The 24,025-nt window shown below is 36.5% G+C and overlaps 1 protein-coding gene and 1 pseudogene across 8 annotated transcripts in view; both read left to right on the forward strand.

Moving 5' to 3' along the window:
* PCDH15 (protocadherin related 15) overlaps nucleotides 1-24,025 on the forward strand; it is a gene marked incomplete at both ends in the record, with an annotated part of 696,762 nt that overhangs the window by 241,572 nt on the left and 431,165 nt on the right. For all 7 annotated transcript variants that reach the window (XM_082673500.1, XM_082673497.1, XM_082673498.1 and 4 more), the window contains one exon: nucleotides 14,723-14,883. In XM_082673500.1, the coding sequence (XP_082529626.1) occupies nucleotides 14,723-14,883 (161 nt within the window). The remainder of the gene's footprint in view (nucleotides 1-14,722; nucleotides 14,884-24,025) is intronic.
* On the forward strand, nucleotides 19,014-20,087 carry LOC309834736 (myeloid leukemia factor 1-like; annotated as a pseudogene). The gene is made up of 2 exons: nucleotides 19,014-19,585; nucleotides 19,793-20,087. The product of its transcript is annotated as a myeloid leukemia factor 1-like (transcript).

Genomic DNA, 24,025 nt, shown 5'->3' on the forward strand with positions numbered 1-24,025 from the left:
TTTTGTTTTTTTTTTGCGGTACACGGGCCTCTCACTGTTGTGGCCTCTCCCGTTGCAGAGCACAGGCTCCGGACGTGCAAGCTCAGCGGCCATGGCTCACGGGCCCAGCCGCTTCGCGGCATGTGGGATCTTCCTGGACCGGGGCACAAACCCGTGTCCCCTGCATCGGCAGGCGGACTCTCAACCACTGCACCACCAGGGAAGCCCTCCCTTGCTGCTTTTAATATGCTTTCCTTGTATTTAATTTTTGACAGTTTGATTAATATGTGTCTTGGTGTATTTCTCCTTGTATTTATCCTGTATGGGACTCTCTGTGCTTCCTGGACTTGATTAACTATTTCCTTTCCCATATTAGGGAAGTTTTCAACTATAATCTCTTCAAATATTTTCTCAGTCCCTTTCTTTTTCTCTTCTTCTTCTGGAACCCCTATAATTTGAATGTTGGTGTGTTTAATGTTGTCCCAGAGGTCTCTGAGACTGTCCTCAGTTCTTTTCATTCTTTTTTCTTTATTCTGCTCTGCAGTATTTATTTCCACTATTTTATCTTCCAGGTCACTTATCCGTTCTTCTGCCTCAGTTATTCTGCTATTGATCCCATCTAGAGTACTTTTAATTTCATTTATTGTGTTGTTCATCATTGCTTGTTTCATTCTTATTTCTTCTAGGTCCTTGTTAACTGTTTCTTGCATTTTGTCCATTCTATTTCCAAGATTTCGGATCATCCTTACTCTCATTATTCTGAATTCTTTTTCAGGTAGACTGCCTATTTCCTCTTCATTTGTTAGGTCTGGTGCGTTTTTATCTTGCTCCTTTATCTGCTGTGTGTTTTTCTGTCTTCTCATTTTGCTTATCTTACTGTGTTTGGGGTCTCCTTTTTGCAGACTGCAGGTTCGTAGTTCCCGCTGTTTTTGATGTCTGTCTCCAGTGGCTACGGTTGGTTCAGTGGGTTGTGTAGGCTTCCTGGTGGAGGGGACTAGTGCCTGTGTTGTGGTGGATGAGGCTGGATCTTGTCTCTCTAGTGGGCAGGTTCACGTCTGGTGGTGTGTTTTGGGGTGTCTGTGGCCTTATTATGATTTTAGGCAGCCTCTCTGCTAATGGGTGGGGTTGTGTTCCTGTTTTGCTAGTTGTTTGGCATAGGTTGTCCAGCACTGTGGCTTGCTGGTTGTTGAGTGAAGCTGATGGAGGTCTCTGGGAGATTTTTGCCTTGTGATATTATGTGGAGCTGGGAGGTCTCTTGTTGACCAATGTCCTGAAGTTGGCTCTCCTACCTCAGAGGCAGAGCCCTGACTCCTGGCTGGAGCACCAAGAGCCTTTCATCCACACGGCTCAGAATAAAAGGGAGAAAAAGTAGAGAGAATTAGTAGAAGTATGAGGAAAGAAAGAAGGAAAGGAGGGAAGGAAGGAAGAAAGAAAGAAAGAAGCAAAGAAGGAAAGAAGGCAAGAAGGAAAGAAAGGAGGGAGGGAGGAAGGAAGGAAGGAGGGAAAGAAGGAAAAAAGACAGAAAGAAAGAAGATACAGTAAAAATAAAATAAAGTGTAATAAAGTTATTGAATTAAAAAATTCTTATTTAGAAAAAAAAATGGGACGGATAGAACCTTAGGACAAATGTTGGAAGCAAAGCTATACAGACAAAATCTTACACAGAAGCATACACATACACCCTCATAAAAAGAGGTAAAGGGGGAAAAATCATAAATCTTGCTCTCAGAGACCACCTCCTCAATTTGGGATGATTCGTTGTCTAAAGGAGGGAAGGAAAGAAAGAAAGAAAGAAGGCAAAGTATAATAACGTTATTAAAATTAAAATTAATTATTAAGAAAAAAATTTAAAAAAAAACCATGGACGGATAGAACCCTAGGACAAATGGTGGAAGCAAGACTATACAGACAGGATCTCACACAGAAGCATACACATTCACAAAAAGAGGAAAAGGGAAAAAAATCATAGATCTTGCTCCTAACGTCCACTTCCTTAATTTGGGATGATTGGTTGTCTATTCAGGTATTCCACAGATGCAGGGTATATCAAGTTGATTGTGGAGCTTTAATCTGCTGCTTCTGAGGCTGCTGGGAGAGATTTCCCTTTCTCTTCTTTGTTCTCACAGCTCACCGGGGCTCATCTTTGGATTTGGCCCTGCCTCTGCATGTAGGTCGCTGGAGGGCGTCTGTTTTTTGCTCAGACAGGATGGGGTTAAAGGAGCCGCTGATTCGGGGGCTCTGGCGCACTCAGGCCGGTGGGGAGGGAGGGGCACGGAGTGCGGGGCGGGCCTACGGCGGCAAAGGCCAGCGTGACTTTGCACCAGCTTGAGGCCCGCCGTGCGTTCTCCCGGGGAAGTTGTCCCTGGATCCCGGGACCCTGGCAGTGGCGGGCTGCACCGGCTCCGCGGAAGAGGGGTGTGGAGAGTGGCCTGTGCTGGCACACAGGCCCCTTGGTGGCGGCAGCAGCAGCCTTAGCATCTCCTGCCCGTCTCTGGGGTCCGCGCTTTTAGCCGCAGCTCGCGCCGGTCTCTGGAGCTCCTTTAAGCAGCGTTCTTAAACCCCTCTCCTCACGTACCAGGAAACAAAGAGGGAAGAAAAAGTCTCTTGCCTCTTCGGCAGGTGCAGACTTTTACCCGGACTCCCTCCCGGCTAGCCGTGGTGCACTAACCCCTTCAGGCTATGTTCAAGCCACCAACCCCAGTCCTCTCCCTGCGCTCTGACCGAAGCCCAAGCCTCAGCTCCCAAACCCGCCCACCCCGGCGGGGGAGCAGAGAAGCCTCTCGGGCTGGTGAGTGCCGGTCGGCCCTGATCCTCTGTGCGGGAATCTCTCCGCTTTGTCCCCCGCACCCCTGTTGCTGTGCTCTCCTCCGCGGCTTCGAAGCTCCCCCCTCCGCCTCCCGCAGTCTCCACCCGCGAAGGGGCTTCGTAGTGTGTGGAAACTTTTCCTCCTTCACAGCTCCCTCCCACTGGTGCAAGTGCCGTCCCTATTCTTTTGTCTCTGTTTTTTCTTTTTTTTCTTTTGCCCTACCCAGGTACGTGGGGAGTTTCTTGCCTTTTGGGAGGTCTGAGGTCTTCTGCCAGCCTTCAGTAGGTGTTCTGTAGGAGTTGTTCCACGTGTAGATGTATTTCTGGTATATCTGTGGGGAGGAAGGTGATCTCGGCGTCTTACTCTTCCGCCATCTTCCTCTCCATTCCCTTCCTTCCTCTTTACTTGTTTTCCCATTCTAGAACATGCATTAAACTATACTGTACAAGTGTAATACTAGGTGATATGAAGAATACAAAAACTAATTTCAGAACAGCTCTGCCCATCAAAATCGTACAACCTAGAAATTGAAATCACATGCATATTAATAGGTTTAGGTTTGTATATAATAAGAGCATTAAGAATCATTTTGATGGGTTATTTGTGTCTTCAAAGAAGTGAGAGAGCTCTTTATACTGAATATATGAGGCAAAGCTTGATGAAGAAAGGGGCACTTGTGTGGATCACAAATGGTGGATGTTGCTCCAAGGTCTTGAGATAAGAAACACAGCTGTTCAAATGATAGGCATTTCAACTTTTTAGTACAACAGTTAAGGAGGTTGTTATATTGCCCCATTCAGTAACTTTATAAGTTGACGACTTAGAAAATTGTTCTGACTTGGTAGTTCTAGGGTAATTAGAGCGGAGAGTTGGCTCCCAGTTTGCATTCAGTGAGGCTGATTTTATATACATTTTAAATATACAGATTAAACCAGGCTTTCAGAGTGCCTCAATCTAAATTCAAATGGAAATGAGCCAAACATCTTAAATTATTAATTAAAATGCTCTCAGAACTTAAAACTTATGTTAAGAATTTCAATCCCATATTGATAATAAAAAGTTATGATACACTTGTGTTAGCTGTACTCTGGCTGGATCAGAAGCTTTCGCATTTTGCAACAATGCAATTTTTTGATAGACATCTCATTACATTTTATAAGGACACAGGAACAAGAGAAATGACTTAGTATGCTGTCATTATTTTTTATATTTAAAAAAACTCAATTTGGGAAACGTGAGATTACAGAACTAGGGAAGATTAATATTTTTATAAAGTTGTTTTATAAAGTTATTTTTATAAATTTTTAAAAGTTTTATTTATATAAAAAATAAAAACTTTTTATAAAGTTTTTTTTATACAGAAATAAAAGATATCTTCATTTTTACCGACTGATGTTTCCTCCTTCACTCAGTAAGACACCATTTCTGCCAAGTCAAAACTTTTAAGGTAACAGTGAGATTAGCAACATACCGTGAATCTTCTCTATTATGATGAGGAAGTAAGAACTCCATTCATGTCTTTTCATGCTTTTCTCAGTCACATTGCCATTCCATGCTGGCATTCACAGCTCATAATACTTATTTGTAACGAAAAGAAATTTAGGTTTCTTCATTTGTCAGCAGTCTCTTTTTCTCTCTCTCTCTCTCTCCATATGCATTTGTCTCAATGTGTGTTTGTATATATATCAGCTGTGACACATGTAGCTTCATTGTGTGGTATAATTAAAACATTTCATGTTCAGGTATAGGTTTAAGGCTTAGAAGGAATTTAGTATTGTTAATATTAGAGTTTTTCATTACTGGATGAGTTATTTAGCTTGAAGGTAAAGGAGAAGTGGTTTAAAAATGGAATGAAATGGAATAGAAGCCACAGTAATGTTCATTCATACCTCAAATGTTAAGCGGAGACCAGAAATGAGGAAAATATGTAAAATTTAAGAGTAGTAGAGGAGTGATTATCATTGAATATCCCCAAAGCAAATGAGAAACACTTACCATGTACAATTAGTTCCCAACATCTGTTCCATGAGCTTCTATTTCTTTGCTATACTGGAATCATTGTTCGAGCAAACTGTGCTTAGCCCGAGGGTAAGGAACATAAATTATGTATAATGTGAATAGTCTTCACTGAGCCAATGTGGCTCAGTATGTACTTCTCTCATTCATTTCACTGGTTTTTCCTCATATAATTACTAGTGGACATATAGCATTGTATAAATGAATTTTCAAATAAAGTTAGCTAAATGTACTTACAAATATACAACCTCTAGCTTAATGTACATTACGAAAGTAGTATTTTTAAATTATTTCATAAGTATTAAAATATTTCCTTGGGGGTATATAAGCACACATATGCCTAAGTTACGAGAGTCAGGTGGAAAGAACTATGCTGTGAAATAACCTAGCCCTGAAAATGAATAACACAAACTACAGTCTCAAACATTCTTAGGACCTCCTTTCTCATCTACACTGCTTAGTTCTGTTTTATGTTTACTATCACACCCTCCTGTGCATATCAGCTTTTGTTTCCTTTCCTTTAAAGTAAATTTCTTCAAAAGGAGGAAACCTGAGCTTTATATTTAAACTGCAGCCACATGAAAAAGAACAGACCTTTCTTTCTGGAACTAAAGTTCACAATTCTAGGACAGAGCTCTCTGATTGCTAACACTATGGTAGATGCCCAGATGAGTCCATGAATATCGGACCAAACTGTTTAAAATGGCTGCTCCCGGTCAACTATAAAGACATGGGAGAGAAATATTACTCAATGTTAAATTTATTCTATTGCTAAATTCTATGTTCCAAACAGAAAACGCTGTCAGTGCACATAAATATGTGAGTATGTGCACGTTCATTTTCCTCAAACCTCAGAGTTAAGTTGTTTTTCCTCCATGTTTGGCTCTCTCTCTGTTCCATACACACACGTACACACATACCCTCTGATATACAAGAACAGGAACTTCTCTTCCATCTGAACCTAGGAATAAAATTGTTGGGTCACAGAAAGAGATGATAAGTTTTAGTAACTGTTTCTTTGTACACATGGAGCCCATAGTGCAAGGACATTTCTAACAGAGACCTCTGAACAGATACAAGATATATCTTGCTGTACTAAATACTGATTCTTAGAGCAGGTGAAAAAATAAGATGACTTTGGCATATAACAGTATTTGATAAGATCTTTTAATTGCTTTGTACTTATTATAATTTTGCTTTCTGTAAAGGCTAATAACATATCTGGGGCCATAGCCCCAAGAAAAACAACAAAAGAAAAGGAAACAATGCATTTGTCTAATTGTTTTCATATATTTATATCACAGTTCTTCTGGATACTTTTTAAATGTATAAAATATTATATAATATTATGAATGAGAATGGAGATAAAAGAAGAAAATAAAGATGGGGATAAAATACCTGAGGCTAAAAAATGCATGTTACAATATATTCACCCATCAGTGATGAGGTATGCTTTTAAATCTAAGCTTTGTGATAGCTAGTGAAAAAAAAAAAAGAGCTATTTCCAGCCAAAAATTTCAAAATATCTATAAGCTTAAAATAAATCCATTACTGAAGAGAACTACAATTCCTAATGGATCATGCAGGAGTTAATCTGGAGTGGGGAGATGCTTGCTGGAGGGAATAGGAAAATATAAATGATATGTTGTATATGGTATGTCAGGTCATTAAACAGAGTGATTAGAGAAGGCTTCATTGAAAAAGCGATATTAGAGTACAAAGCAGAAGGTAGTAAAAGAGCAGATTTTGTGTCTTTCTGGGGAGGGAGATCCTAGGTAGAGGACATAAGGCAAATGTACTAAGTTTGGAGTGTGTTTAGTCTGTTGGAGAAATAGTTTGTAGGCTAGTGGCTAAAAGAACAGAATCAAAGCAGGCATTTTAGAATAATATAAGAAATTGGCTTTTATTTTCAGGGAGATTGGGAGACACTAGAAAGTTGTAAGCTGACATATTTTGGAAGGGTAACTCTGGCTATTGTGTTGAAAATGGACTATGACAGAGCAAGGTCTGAAACAGAAAGATCATTTGGGACATTATTGCTGTACTCTGGTCAAGAGATAATGTTCACACAGACCAAGTTGATAACAATAAAGGTAGTAAAGCAAAAAGGTCAAATCTGGTTATATTCTGTATATAATAGTATTTTCTCAGAAACTGGATATGGGACTTGAGAGACAGTGAGTCAACAATGACTAATAAAATTTCTTCCTGGAAAAATTGCAAAGAAGGAGTTTCCTTTTTCTGATGTGAGAAAGACACCATGAGGAATAGGCATAGATGTGTGTGGGAAGATCCAAAGCTCATTATGATGAGATCTCAATTTGATTTGCTTATTCGACATATGAGTGGAGATGTGGAGGAGGCAGTTAGGATGTGTGTTTTTGGTCCAGAAAAGAGGAAAAAGACATCTGGACTGGAGATTTATATTTGGGAGTCATGAGTCAAGAGTATATATAAGCCTGGATGAGACAATCAAAAAAGAAAAAAATGCAGAATATATACAAAGAATAAAGTCATGGAGACAGGTATGAATAAGCAGGGGAGACCATGAGGGAGCAAACAGTGATGTGAACTAAGTCAGAAAAATATGGTATTCTGAAAGGTAAGTGAGAAGAGGTATATGAAGGAGAGGGTGATTAACCATGTGAAATGTTGGTGATAAAGTTGAAGATTGAGAACCAACTACCGAATTTAAGAACGTGGAGGCTCTTAATAAGAACTAGACAAAAACTTTTCTGGTGGGACATCGGGTTGAAAGCCTCACTGGAATATTTTCAAAAACATGTAAGTTGAGGTGTGGCAGAGGGAGTATGAGCTACTCTTTTGAGGAGTTGTGCTGTGAAGCAAAAATTCATTTACTAACACAGCAATGTCATATAATAGACATTCGGTCTTGAATGTGCTTTCATTAGATGAACGTCATTTTTCATCAGCTTTGAGAGCAGGGGATCTTTATGGGATCACTCAATAAGGTTGTATAGGGATTTGTTTAAATCGAGAGAAAAGATTTCTTAAGGTGGAGAGAACAGCAGCTGCCCGGTGGGAGGAAATAGGGGATCTGGCTCAATTTTTTAACTGCCATTCTATAATCATTATATTTTTAAAAAAATGTATGGTATGGTCTGTTTCTTTATTTCAATTGCATCAGTTTGATGGTCTGAAAATAAAATCTTGCAGTATTCTGAGAGTCTGAACCTTTATCATTTTCATATGCCTGTGAATTAGATATAGTATAATTCACTTAGCATTTATATTTTATCATTTAGCCCAGGTGATAGAGTAAGTAAATGCTGATAAGCATTTTGACCTCAGTAATATGACCTCCCTTACTTGCTAGCTTGTTCACTTTTATTTACACCAGGAAGAAATGGCCTTTGCTTCATGACAAATTCTCAGTGATAACTGTGAATAAACTGTTGCCCCTCCCACTTTTATTTTCTGTTATGCATATGCACAGTCTTCTCTTTTTTTCTCTTGGGTTTCATGTATGCTTCTTCTATCTTAGTTAAAAAAGTGATATGTTTCAAAATGTGTGGCTAGTGTTCCAAATTGAATGAAATAGTATGAATAACACCTTTATATGCTTCAATCTGTACAAACTCCCATCCCAGTGACAGTGAGATGAAAAGTATTATTTATTAACTATGTGCCTTTACTTACATCCATTACTTTATTTTTCATAACAATGCATATTGCTGATTACAAGAACCTGGGAACTTGCCTAAGATCACAGATTTAGTAAGTAGTGGAGCCAAGATTTTGAACATAGATCTTTTGGCTTTAGGGCTGTCTTAGCTGTCTAATGCTGCATAACAATATTGAAATAAACAGTATTTTACAACACACATTTATCATTTCACAATTACTTTGGGCCTGGAGTCCAGGCATAGTGTAACCAGTTTCTCTTATGGTGTCAACAAGACTATAATCAAGGTGTTGTCAAGGCTACAGTCTCAGCTCAGACTTGACTAGGGAAGCATCTGCTTCCAAGGTAACTCGGGCTTGGCAAAATCACCTTCCTTGTGGTTGTAGGACTGAAGTCTTCTGTATCTGACTGCCTGTCATCTGACTACCCTCAGCTCTTAAAGGCTGCCTTGCTTCCTTGCCATGTGGGCCTCCCAACATGGCTAATTGTTTTGTCAAATCCAGCAAGGGAAAGAGAGAGAAAGAGCTTCAACAAGATAGTCACTAGAATCTCATGTAACATAACCACATAATGTACACATAAATATAACTTCCCATTACCTTTGTCATATTATTTTGATTACAAGCAAGTCATAGGTCCCACCCACACTCGGGGAAGGGAATCACATAAAACCAGGAGGCAGGCATATGGGGGTACCTTAAGAGTCTGTCTACCATGGAGCCATTTTGGCTTCTGTAAGCTCAGGATCCAGCTTCTTTCTTCAGAATTCTTCCCTCTGCCACAGTGGAAAGAAGGTACAATATTTGTCCCAAGGGATTCTAGGTTAGTATGTTCATTTCTTAAACTGATACTCCAAGTCTGACCTGAAGTTTTATTGGGTTATCCTTAATGTCAACTATCTATTCTCTTTTATGAGTTGTCAGCTATAAGGTCAGAGACTATATCTATTCTTATGGCTATAATTTAGGAAAATTAGTTCTAAGGTCAGGTAGTTGATAATTACATTGTACTATTCTCCCTGTATCTTTAGAATTGTTTTCATTTTAACCCTTTAAATGTTGTCAGAAAATTGTAGGGCACAACAATCCAAATAATGAATTTATACATCAACTGGATTTTTGTGTGAGTTTCCCATGAACTCAAAACAAAACTAACAAGGTTTTCGTAATTTCACATTTTTTTAAAGATTTATTTATTATTTATTTTATTTTTGGCTGCATTGGGTCTTAGTTGTGGCACACGGGATCTTTGTTGAAGTGTGCAGGATCTTTCATTATGGTGCTCTTTGTTGCAGTGTGTGGGCTTCTCTCTAGTTGTGGCACACAGGCTCCAGGGTTCGTGGGCTCTCTAGTTGTAGGATGTGGGTTCCAGAGCATTTGGGCTCTGTAGTTTGTGGCACGCAGTCTCTCTAGTTGAGGCACATGAGCTCAGTAGTTGTGGTGTGTGGGCTTAGTTGCCTCGCGCCATGTGGGATCTTAGTTCCCTGACGAGGGATCGAATCCACGTCCCCTGTATTACCACTGGACCACCAGGGAAGTCCCCGTAATTTCATATTTAAATTAAAAAGTTTGTGTATTTTCAAGGTGAACGCAAGATATAGGGAAAGGATATCTAAACTGTGAATTAGTAAACCTGGGATTTGGTATTGGATATGGTTTTATTAGCTGTGCCACCTTGGTCAGGTTATTTCAATGCTCGGGGTAGGGAAATTTTGAGATACCAGAGGTTTGGCTTCGTTTTCCATATATATATGATATATATATGAGATGGTAGGTTCTTTTCTAATTCTAAAATTCTGTGATCTTATTTTTAGTTGAGCAAATGAACATGCCTACTACATCAAAATGCATAACATACGTACATTTACTTAATATTTTATTTACAACAGAATAGAGATAATAGCAATTGTCTAAATGTCAAGATATTTATATCAATTCCTAAGGAAAAAGTTAAGACTAGAAGGGAAAAAAAATCCCTTTATTCTTAAAGTTTTATACTTGTATGCCTGTGCCATACTTGATATATCACCTGTTATGCATCGCGAAGTAAAATATAAGTAAATAAAAGGTATTGTTACTTAAGTAATGTGAGTGAAGTACACTCGAACAAAGCTGCCCATTTTGTAATGGTCTGTTCTTCTGAAGTAAATAAAATATAAATTTTAAAGACTAACATAATTTTGCAAAGAAGTATGCTTTTAGTTTTTGTAAGTTTTAGTTTCATCACTATTGACTTGATTGGTATCATTTTCCATCTTTAGCAAATATTGTATGTGGCTAATATATCCCCAGCATTCAAACACAGCCCAATTAATATTGCTATTTTCTTTATGAAGTTGCTGAATACACATATATTTCCTTCCCTTTTACCAAGTAGTTATCTAGATATGATATGAACATAGGCTTAGCTAAAATGTGTAATTTATATAATTGTAAACCAAGAAGTGTGAAAAATCAAGAAAAGTCCAGGAAAGTTTCAACAAAGATGAGGATTTGAGCATAAGGAGAGTTTTACTTAGCCTGATAATCTTCGAATCTAGATTTTACTCAATAAACAACTACATAATGGCCATGCTTACTGTTTAACCTCACTGAAAAACTATATATTAGCTATAATTTCACTTTTTAAGAAACTTTGTTTTAATCAAATAATGTACATTTGGGAGCTTTGTTTATGGTTTCATTTGCAAGGAGTAATATACAAGAAAATGCAACAGATGCTTCTGCCTATATGATGTAGCTGAACATTCTTCTAGTTGACTTAAACTGGGGAAAGATTGTTGGGAGAGATTTTATGCAATTCATATTGGTTATACACCTTTGCATAATTAATTGTTTTCTAGCAAGTAGTGTGTTCTGTGCACAGAGTGATTTTCTTATTTTAATGTTTGGAATGAACCCAGTCAGTTACTCTTTCCCTGTAGAACTTACTCTTTCAGAGTCATTGAATTAGGTTAATTAGAAAGGCAATGGACCCCTCTCCCCACTGCCACCTCCATAGCATTTTTAGAAAGTAACCCACTTGTGTTATAACTGCCTATTTAAAGAAGCAAATACAATATTCAGGAATATATTAAATATCCAGTTATGATTTAGTTCCTATAATAAACGTGTGTGTGTCTGTGTGTGTGTGGTCCCTAATAGAACCAAATGTGTGCTGGGGATGAGTAAAAAGTGTTCAAGCTAAAGATCACTACTACTATGAATTTGTGAATAAGATCCTTTTCTTGCCATCAAATCTAATTTTAGTTTCTATGAGCAAAATCAAAATTGTGTGAAGTTAGAAAGTGGAAAGAGTGGGTCACTCCCTAGTGATAGCAGGGATTGCCTATCAGTCCTTGGATGGATTGCCATCACCAGAGACAAAGAATTATCTTTACAAGTTCACCTATAGTGAGCATTCTCTCCCTATCTTCTAACTTCCCAGAGAGATTACTTTGCATTCAAATCCTTTGGGCCCCTATGAATTCTTCAGATGGCTTGCCACACATGCCTTAGCTTTGTGACATGAAGAGTAGACTTGGTTTGTAAAAACTTCTGGGACATAAAATAAGTCATTTTGCTTTAGTTTCAAATGCTTTTGCTTCCAAAATGGAGTTAATATAATATAAATATATATAATATAATTAATAACATTAACAACAATAAACATAATTCACATTTGTCAATTGCTTATTCTATACCAGGGACTGCAATCAGTACTTCACATGCATTATCTCATTTAGTCATCAGATCAACCCAACAGCTCTTCTTTGATGCAAATTATCTTATACACATTGGTAAATAGGGGAATGGAGTTGGTATAAGGAAGGGATTTTATTGATTCATATGTTATTTTACAGTATATTTATGTTTTAACATATTCTGGGCACATTTTTATCACAGTTAAAAATAAATAGCTATGTAAGCAGATCTTAAGAAAAAAGCTGAAGATCTGCAGCACCTTTATTTAATGCAAGTAGAGTTTACATTAGTGGTTATGATTGATAATATGTTAATATGGAGAAGCTGTGGGTACAGATGAAGGAGGTGTGAAATTTTTTTCTGAGTTTAAAACAATAGATTAATGAAGAAAGCTAAATGCTGGATCGAATTTTCAATTTCATTGAAAAAAATCTGCATTTAGAAGCAAATGACCCTCAATACCTACTTCTTGAAGGAAGAAGCATAAACCTCAATATTTAAGGCTGTAAATATTGACTATGATGCTTGAAGAAAATATCATTAAATACTTAACTGTGCTAGTATTTTGATTGTGACTGTTTCAGCTTTCGTTAGTGCTTTCGATACAAGAATACAAGTTTTTTTTCAACTGCATACATATGGTGCTATAATAAAAAATACCTCTTCCATTGTGGTATTGATTTTTGATTTTGTAGAAGAGAGAAATTGAAGGTGAGTAGTTATGTAATCTGTCCACTTTCACATGGCTCTTAAATTGTGGATCCAGGATTAGATTCTAACTCTGTCAGTTCCAGGGCCAGCTCTCTTCACTTCTATGACATGAGTGTCAAACTAAGTGAATTCCTTTTTCCTGATTTCAACCATTGTTTATTATGCCTTCCCTTCGTGAACCTGCATAGAGTGTATGTACACTAGAGAAAGACCTGCTATTACTGCTGTTATGCATTATGAGTCAAGGCATAAATGTTAATGTTAGTTGACCTACTTATTATACTTTATTTTTTTCTTAATCAGAAAATATAATCCCCTTTAATTTCTTAATTACATATTGAAAACACAGGCCAAATAATTTTTCAAAGGTTAGTTGTGTGAAGTATTTGTAAAAGAGTGTATACTCAGGCCTAGAACATATTTGTAGACCAGAAAATGCCATCATTGTCTGATCTATACTTTTGGATGTAATATCTGTAGATTATATATTTGCTAGTTGAGTAGAAAAATGGCAGGATCAGTTTCGCTCATATATTTACATATATGTGTACTAGTATGTGAAAAAGTAGAAGTAAATAATCTGCCATTTAGAAAAGTATGTGTGTGAGTGTGTATTTAAACATTATTTAGATATATTGTTATGAAAGAATGGTTCATTTCAACATTCCCTAGTGAGATAAAGCTCATTAGTAATAACATGATAAAGAGATATTATAGATTATTATTATTACTATTATTATTATTAACTTGCTGAGAAAAATCTTCCAGAGTCCCCGCCTTTTATTTGTAATTGTGCAATGATACAATATTGAAGCCAATTTTGTGCCTTATGAAAATGCAGCAATACATATTGTATTATTATTCTTCAAGCTAGATTCATATTTATAGATTATATATTCTTGTATGCTATCCTAAGGCAATGAATTTTCTAGATATGTGCCATTTATTCTAATGTCCTTAGGAGGGTACATTTTATTTGCATGGCCACATCTCTTCTTTATACCATAAGTTTAGTAAAATGGATCAGCTGAAAATGATTGCTGTAAGCTATAGTACATTATTGTTTGTCAAAGGGATCATTGCAGCATGGGAAAAAAGAGGGGATTTGAATTGCATCAGTGCTGTTTGCATTCAATTTTTAAAATAGACGGAATCTTTAACAGAGTTGGAGAGATTAGAGATCTCTCGCTTCAGCTCTTACTCAACAAGTGTCTACAATTCAGCCTACGGAAAGAATAATAAGAAAGCAAACATTGAAATGTCACATTAAAATAGTATGTTGTTCTAGTTGAGTACCCCAGACATGTCTTAGAGAAGAATGGCTTCTATTGTGTATCTGAACACTAGTTTTGTCTTTCACATTAAGATTTATGGTTTATGGATTTGCTCTAAGATAAAAGATGAAGAAGCAGTTCTCACCATGGGAGTCTCTGCTACTTCTTTATCTCTTCCTTTCTCTTATTTTCAGGATATCTCTTTTCATATCAGAAGTCTTACTGAGTGAATTGAAGTATCAGCCTCTGTTATTATAGGCTTTCCTTTTGTTCAGGATAAAATTCAGTGATAACTCCTGCGAGAAGTGATGGACAGGGCGGGGAACAGATTCATGCTGTTAAAAGGATGCAAGAAATAGATGATGAGACTCACCAAGTGTTTGAATCTGTCTCCCACCTCATCTCCCCAAAATATCATTTATAAATAGCATTATAAAGGTATTTTGCCTTTTTGAAGCAGGACATTTTCTACATCATGACAGATATAAAGTTGAATATCTTCGGTTTGAAACAGATTTGCAAGTCAGCTGGGGTTTAAGCATATGATCTTTGTTAAAGAATGCATACAGGTAGAATATATTTTCAAGTAATTCTCTTTGGTTTGCAGGTACTATTCTGGTGGATAACATGCTGATCAAAGGGACTGCTGGAGGACCAGAGCCAACCATAGAACTTTCTTTAAAGGACAACGTGGATTATTGGGTATTGCTGGATCCTGTTAAACAAATGCTTTTCCTGAACAGCACGGGCAGAGTTCTGGATAGAGATGTTAGTACATTTTTTTTCTTTGTCCCTCTGTTACAACTTAATCATCATTTAAATATCTGCATGTATTTGTTGATATATCAAATTTTTGTTATATAATTTGAGTTTATTTTCTGTGTTCATCAACAAAAACATTTTTTTTAACTCCTTGAAAGAAGAAAAAGAAAGAGGAACCATCTGTGTCTGAGAGAACCATTGTATTCCTCTTCTGACATCCTGGAAGCTTGTCAGACTTCTGAATAAGGAGAGAACAGAGTGCTCAGAATAAAGGGGTGGTAACCTTGGAAAAGCAGGATACGCACAGCCCAATTCATGGCAGAATTTGAGAGTACAACTACATGTTGGCTTGAGGACAGAAACTTTAGTTGAACTACTAACAGGCGGGTGCTCTTCAAGCAGTAAGTGTTCATTGAGAGATGAATGGCAATGTGCTTATAGAGCTGAAAAAAATGAAAAGAAGGTGAGCAGAAGTTTCCTGGCAGTGTCCCAGTCCAGTTGCTCTCAGGTAGTATGACCTAAGTAGTTAGGTATTAATAATACCTAAATAACCAAAGTTAAATGTCTTCTTTCTGAAAAAGTTAAAAAACTTGAGTAGATTTAAGTAGCTCAGTAATGTAACTTTAGTCTCACTTATTTGCATTCTAGTCTTGAGTGCAGAGAAAAGTGTGTGTATGTATGTGTGTGGGTGTTATAACCAGTAATTGTACAGGACCTTGGGAAAACTTGAGAAGTACATCTAAACATGCCAACTCCCAAATTTCCACTTTATAAAATCGAAATGTCAGATATTCAACCTAGGGAACCTGAATCATATCACCACAGTGTTCGGGATTTATGATTCACTTTAAATATGTGTGAAGTAGATGATCCCTAATCTATTTCATATCTAAAATTCAGAGCCTTTAAGAGCTTTGTGTTGAGGTGGGCAGTAATAGGACTCTCCCACCAGCATGGGCTGCCCTGTACACTGGGGGAGGCCCATAATTCAGCTGACTGAGCAGTGGGGACAGATGTGAGAGGAGGATATCGGTGGAGAACAGGAATGAGTCTGTTGGCTCAACCTAGGGGGGAAAAAGTCATCCTTGATGCTGTTCCCATCTCCATCATTGCCCTCACTCACTATGTCGTTTCATCATGGCAACATTTTTCACACCCCACAATTTACAGTTTTGTCTGGGTGGTTAAGAAGGCGTAAAACGGAATAAGGACAGTTGTTATCTTAGAATTTATCTTGCCTTATCTTAAGTTATCTTATAATAAGTCTTGTTTTATGAAAGCAATTTGGATAACGGCACAAACTGGCAAGGTGCAAGAGTCTCCCCAAGCTGTGTTACTCACAGGCATCCTTCTTTTTTTAAATTACATCATACTATATTATATTACACCTGGTTTCAGGTGTACAGCATTATAGTTCAAAATCTGTTTACACTACAGAGTGATCACCACCACAAGTCTAGTTATCATCCATCATCGTATGGTTGACCCCCTTTACTTGTTCTTCCCACTCCCCACAAGGCATCCTTTACTGGCTTTAAGTAGGAATACTCATATCCAAGTCATATGAATTTTATAATGTAACATGTTTGGAGAATTATAGAATATTTATCTATTTTAGGCCACTGTCGTTTTATATTTTGTTTCCTTTTTTAAAATCACCTATGATTATGATAATTTACTTGTTTACTGGTAAATTACTTTCTTTTTGGAATCAGTTTTTTTCCTCAATTTGATATTAAAAAGCATAAGTTCTAGGTCTGATTTATGAGACAAAGGAAAAGATAACCTTCAGTATTCATAAAATGCATTCCGTGTCTCCAACCTACAACATTGTTTTAATTACCAAAAATCATCTTCACTTTTTAAGATACTTATCTGTTTCCTTGGTATTATTGTTTTTTAATTTCTGATAAGGGCAGCATTTATTGGACATTGGGCAAACTGAAATAGTATCATGGGAATACACTTAAAAATTGATTTGACCTGAAAGAAATAATTACAAAAATGTGCACACGTATCATTTAAAGAACCATCCAGGCTTTTTTTTTAAGACAATAATCAAAAATAATTTCCTTTCCATTTAAAATGTTCTTTTGGATTAGAAATGCTATGGTTAAGTTAAACTTGAAAAGATGTTTTACAAATTAAAGTGTTGTCATTGGACACCTACCTGAAATTAGCTAAAGATGCTGGAGAATAGGACACCTAAAGAATATTAAATGTTAAATGAATATGGCAGAGGGAAATCTGTAAAGAAAAACAAAACAAAAGAAAACAAAAATATGCTTACATATTTGCAATGTATTTACCAATTGGCAAATCAACTTATTGAAATAATGACAAGATAGTAAATAAAAGATGTTCTAAACATTTATCTAATTATTTAGATAATTTATTTATAATTATATATAATTATCTAGATAAATATACAATTATTTATCTAAGTGAATTCAAGCCTGTATAGTTAAAGAACGTCATGACAAAGATCTAAGTTTGCCATTTTGTACAAGTACTTTTACAGGGTGGTGGGACTTACAAAACCGGAATTAAAATAGACACAGGATTTGGGCCGGGCCTTCTATGAGTAGGGGCACTTTGCAGCTTTTTTTTTTTTTTCCAAATAGAATTTGTGACCATGAAGGAGTGACAGATAAATAATAAGACGTTATGCCTTTATTTTCTTTCCTGGCAGCATTAGTTGAGAAAGGTTGATGAGGAAAATGCTTTCAGTTCCGGGTAAAAAATAATAATGTTAATTAAGAATGCCCTCAATCCAGAAATTGAAAGTGTGAGATTAAATGGTTTCTGTTACAAAATTAAGGTGGTGGAGCCCTCACTGACAGAGAAATCAGGAAGAAGAGAGGAAAAGCCAGATAGTAATATCAAATGTAAGATCAAGGCAAGATTAACTAGATAGAGCACGTATTTTTAATACAGTATCATTTAAAGTTAGCTGAGTATAGATGCTTTACAGAATTATTGAATGTTAGAGCTGAAAGGAAACAAAGTTTTGCTAATTCAGTATTTTCTTTCATAAACTGTGCAGTAGATTTAGAGATAAATATATAGGTAAAGGGCCAGTCTTTAAAATTTAGCACATGTCTATAGTAACATGAGAAAAATGAAACAAAATAAAACAGGAGTGATTTTTCCCCCTAAGTTAAGTGTATTCATTTTATTCTGATATCATCCCCTTTTCACATTTTTAGATTATTTATTTTAGTTCTGTGAAAAATGCCATGATTATTTTGGTAGGGATTGTGTTGAATCTGTAGATTGCTTTAGATAGTATGGGCATTTTAACAATATTAATTATTCCAGTCCACAAAAAAGGTATATCTTTCCTTTTATTTGTGTCATCTTCCATTTCTTTCATCAACATCTTAGAGTTCTCAGAGTACAGATCTTTCATCTCCTTGGTTAAATTTATTCCTAGGTATTTATTCTGTTTAATGCAGTTGTAAGTAGGATCGTTTACTTGATTTCTCTTTCTGATAGTTCATTATTAATGTATAGAAATGAAACAGTGTTCTGTATATTAAATTTGTTGTATCCTGAAACTGTACTGAATTTATTTATTAGTTATAGTAATTTTTTTGTGAAGTCTTTAGTGTTTTCTACATATAGTATTATGTCATCTGCAAATAGTGACAGTTTTACTTCTTCCCTTCCAATTTGGATATCTTTTATTTATTTTATCTCGTCTAATTGCTGGCACTAGGACTTCCAATACTATGTTGAACAAAAGTGGTGAGAGTAGCATCCTTGTCTTATTCTTTTTTTTTTTTTTTTTTTTTTTGCGGTACGCGAGCCTCCCACTTGCTGTGGCCTCTCCCTTTGCGGAGCACAGACTCCGGACGCGCAGGCCCAGCGGCCATGGCTCACAGGCCCAGCCGCTCCGAGGCACGTGGGATCCTCCCGGACCGGGTCTCGAACCCGCCTCCCCTGCATCGACAGGCGGACTCTCAACCACTGCGCCACCAGGGAAGCCCCCTTGTCTTATTCTTGATCTTAGAGGAAAAGCTTTCAGCTTTTCACCATTGGGTATGATGTTAGCTGTGAGTTTGTCATAAATGGCCATTATTGAACAGGCTGGCTCAGGCTGCGGCCGCAGCAAGTTGCATCGTTTTCCAGTCTGTCCGTGAATGTCGCCACCTGAGACAGAGCCAGGATGTTTGGGATGCTGAGCAGCAACTTTGAGGATGATCCCTTCTTCTCTGATTCGTTCATGGCACACTGAGAAAGTATGCGACAGATGATGAGAAATTTTTCTGAACCTTTTGGAAGAGACATGTTCAACATCTCTGATGGTAGAGGAAGAGCTTGTAACCGTACGGGATATGAGGATGGAGAAAACTCCTTGACTTGTACAGATGTCAACCCTCTTCAGTCAATGGACCAAATAATGTTAAATATACGAAACAGTATGCAGGAATTACAAAGAAACTTTGGTCACTTTTCAATGGATCCAAATGGACATTTGTTTAGTTCTTCCTCAGTTATGACTTATTCCAAAGTAGGAGATGAACAACCAAAGATTTTCCAGACCTCAACTCAAACTCGCAGGGCTCCAGGAGGAATAAAAGAAAGTAGGAGGGCACTGAGAGATTCTTGAGAGTGGACTAGAAAAAATGGCTGTTGGTCATCACCTTCATGACCAAACTCATGTCATTAAAAAGTCAAAGAATAGGGCTTCCCTGGTGATGCAGTGGTTGAGAGTCCGCCTGCCGATGCAGGGGACACGGGTTTGTGCCCCGGTCCGGGAAGATCCCACATGCCACTGAGCAGCTGGGCCCGTGAGCCATGGCCGCTGAGCCTGCGTGTCCGGAGCCTGTGCTCTGCAACGGGAAGAGGCCACAACAGTGAGAGGACAGTGTACCGCAAAAAAAAAAGAAAAGAAAAAGTCAAAGAACAGCAAGACTGGAGATAAAGAGGTCAATCAAGAGTTCATCAATATGAATGAAAGTGATGTTCATGCTTTTGATGATGAGTGGCAAAATGAGATTCTGAAGTACCAACCAAGGGGACACTGGTGCAATCTAGAAAACTCTAGGATGTGAAGCATTGGTCATGAGAATTCAGGATCCCAAGAACTTAAAAGAAGGGAGAAATTTCATCTAAGTCCAGCCATTGAACGTGGGAGAAGATCAAATGTTTCTGTGGACAAACTCAACATCAAAGGATCACCTGTGAAAATCAACAAAAAATAAATAGCATTGCATTTGATTTGTTTAGTTTTGGTTGTTTGAACAGAGAAAGTAATGGTGCATAGTAATACATGTAAGACCAATCGCTTGTTGTTAAATCAATACTATGTTCTTAGCAAAAAAAAAAAAAATTGGCCATTGTGTTGAGCTATAGTACCAATCTACCAACTTTGTTGAGAGTCTTTTTTTTTTAATCATGAATGGATGTTGAATTTTGTCAAATCCTTTTTTTGTATCTATTGCGATGATCATATGATTTTTATCCTTCATTTGGTAATATGGTGTATAATTTGGATTGATTTGCAAATATTGAACCATCCTTGCATCCCTGGAATAAATCCCACTTGATCATGATGTATGAACCTTTTAATATATTGTTGAATTCAGTTTGCTAATATTTTGTTAAGAATTTTTGCATCTATGTTCATCAGGAATATTGGCCTCTAATTTTCTCTTTTTATAATGTCTTTGTCTGGTTTTGGTATCAAGGTAATGCTGGCCTCATAGAATGAGTTTGGAAGCATTCCTTTCATTTGTATTTTGTCTTGGAATAGTTTGAGAAGGATAGGTATTAACTCTTTAAATGTTTGGTAGAATTCCCTTGTGAAGCTTTCTGGTTCTATACTTTTGTTTGTTGGGAGTTTATTGATTATTCGTTTAATTTCATCACTAGTAATTTGTCTGTTCATATTTTCTATTTCTTCCGTATTCAGTCTTGGAAGATTATATGTTTCTAATTTGTTTATGTCTTCTAGGTTGTCCAGTTTTTGACATAAACTTATCTATAGTAGTCTCTTATCATTGTTTGTATTTCTATGATATTAGTTGTAAATTCTCCTCTTTCATTTCTAATTTACTTTATTTGGGCCCTCTCTCTTTTTCTCTTGATGAGTCTGGCTAAAGATTAATTTTGGTTTTCTTTTAAAAAAACAGCTCTTAGTTTCATTATTCTTTCTATTGCCCTTTAGTCTCTATTTCATTTATTTCCACTCTGATCTCTATCATTTCCTTTCGTCTAATAATTTTGGGCTTTGTTCTTTTTCTGATTCCTTTAGGTGTAAAACTAGGTTGTTTATTTGATATTTTTCTGTATCAATATAAATTTCCCTCTTAGAACTGTTTTTATTGTGTTCCATAGATTTTGGAAAGTTGTGTTTATATTTTCATTCTTCTCAAGGTATTTTTTTAAATTTCCTCTTTGATTTCTTTGTTGACCTATTGCTTATTTTTTTAGTACCATGTTGTTGTCTCCACATGCTTGTATTTTCTGCAGTTTTCTTCCTGTAATTGATTTCTAGTTTCATACAATTGTTGTGGGAAAATAACTCAATATGATTTCAGTAATATTAAATTTATTGAGACTTGTTTTTTGGCTAGCATGTGATCTATTATGGGGAATGTTCCATGTGGACTTTAAAAGAATAGGTAATTCTGCTCCTCTGGATGGGATGTTCTATTGCTACCTATCTAGCTCCTCTGGATGGGATGTTCTATTGCTACCTATCTAGTCCATGTGATACAATGTGTCATTTAAGGTCAATGTTTCCTTTTTGCATTTCTGTCTGGGTGATATCCATTTGATATAAGTGGGGAATTAAAAGTCCTCTACTATTATTGTATTAGTGTTAATTTATCTATTTATGCCTTTTAATATTTGCTTTATATATTTAGGCACTCTTAGGTATATATATGTTTAAAAATGTTATATCTTATTTAGTTGACCTCTTTATCATCATGTAATGCCTTTGTCTTTTGTTATACTCTTTGTTTTAAAGTCTATTAATTTAAAGTCTATAATTATTGTTATTGTCTCATGAGCAATATTCTCTATTCACTATTGGACATAGGATAATAGTAGTCACAATAAAATCAATAATTCAAATTGCAATAAAAAATATAACTCTGGCACAGTCCTGTTATACTTATCTCAAAACTCTGGGCAAACTTCTAAAAGATTTGAATAGTGAAAAATTGTGTTCATAACAATCCCAACATTTTAAAAAAATTATGGAAGTATAGTATAGTTGATTTACAATGTTGTGTTAATTTCTGTTGTACAGCAAAGTGACTCAGTTATACATATATATATTCTTTTTCATATTCTTTTCCATTCTGGTTTATCACAGGATATTGAATATAGTTCCCTGTGCTATACAGTCAGACCTCGTTGTTTATCCATCCTTTATATACTAGTTTGCATCTGCTAATCCCAAGCTCCCAATCCTTCCCTCCACCACCCCTCTCTCCCTTGGCAACCACAAGTCTGTTCTCTATGTCTGTGAGTCTGTTTCTGTTTCATAGATATGTTCATTTTTGTTGTACTTAGATTCCACATATAAGTGATATCATATGGTATTTGTCTTTCTCTTTCTGACTTACTTTACTTAGTATGATAATTTCTGGGTCCATCCATGTTGCTGCAAATGACATTGTTTCATTCTTTTTAATGGCTGAATAATATTCCAGTGTGTGTGTGTGTGTGTACACACACACACACACACACACAGCATCTTTATCCATTTATCTGTCGATGGACATTTAGGTTGTTTCCATGTCTAGGCTATTGTATATAGTGCTGCTATGAAAATAGGGGTGCATGAATATTTTAGAATTATAGTTTTGTCTGGATATATGCCTAGGAGTGGGATTGCTAAATCATATGGCAACTCTATTTTTAGTTTTTTGAGGAACCCTCTATACACTTTTCCATAATGGCTGCACCAATTTACATTCCCATCAACAGTGTAAGAGGGTTCCCTTTTTTCCACACCCTCTCCAACATTTATTATTTGTAGACTTTTTAATGATACCTGTTCTGACCAGTGTGAGGTGGTACCTCATTGTAGTTTTTGTTTGCATTTCTCTAATAATTAGTGATGCTGAGCATCTTTTTATGTGTCTGTTGGCCATCTGGATGTCTTCTTTGGAGAAATGTCTATTTAGTCTTCTGCCCATTTTTCAATTGAGTTGTTTGTTTTTTTGTTGTTGAGTTGTATGATTTGTTTGTATATTTTGGAAATTAAGCCCTTGTCTGTCACATTATTTGCAAATATTTTCTCCCGGTCTGTAGGTTGCCTTTTAATTTTGTTTATGGTTTCCCTTGCTGTACAGAAGCTTGCAAGTTTGATTAGGTCCCATCTGTTTATTTTTGCTTTTATTTCTATTGCCTTGGGAGACTGACCTAAGAAAACATTGGTACAGTTTATGTCAGAGAATGTTTTGCCTATGTTCTCTTCTAGGAGTTTTATAGTGTCATGTCTTATATTTAAGTCTTTAAGCCATTTTCAGTTTATTTTTCTGTATGGTGTGACGGTGTGTTCTACCTTCATTGATTTACATGTGGCTGTCCAACTTTCCCAACACCACTTGCTAAAGAGACTCTTTTCCCCATTTTATATTCTTGCCTTCTTTGTTGAAGATGAATTGTCCATAGGTATATGGGTTTATTTCTGGTCTCTCTGTTCTGTTCCATTGATCCATATGTCTGTTTTTGTGTCAATACCATGCTGTTTTGATTACTGAAGCTTGGTAGTATTGTCTGAAGTCTGGGGGGGTTATGCCTCCTGCTTTGTTCTTTTTCCTAAGAATTGCTTTGGCAATTCTGGGGCATTTATGGTTCCATATTAATTTTAGGATAGTTTGTTCCAGTTCTGTGAAAAATGTCATGGGTAATTTCATAGGGATCACAATAAACCTGTAGATTGCTTTGGGTAGTATGGCCATTTTAACTATATTAATTCTTAGAATTCAAGAGCATGGAACATGCTGAATATCTTAACATCTCTTCTTTTGGATTTTAAATTGGTAAATGCACAAAGAGCTTTGACTTCTATTTCCAGGCCAATATCCATTTAACTACTAAGTTTTGTACTTTTATCTCCACAGTATGTCTTGCATTTGCATCCATCAGCATAACTCCAGGACAGCCCCTCTTAGTTCTC

This window comes from Grampus griseus (assembly GCF_964374135.1).
Source record: "Grampus griseus genome assembly, chromosome: 16".
In the NCBI taxonomy this organism is placed as follows: Eukaryota; Metazoa; Chordata; class Mammalia; order Artiodactyla; family Delphinidae; genus Grampus; species Grampus griseus.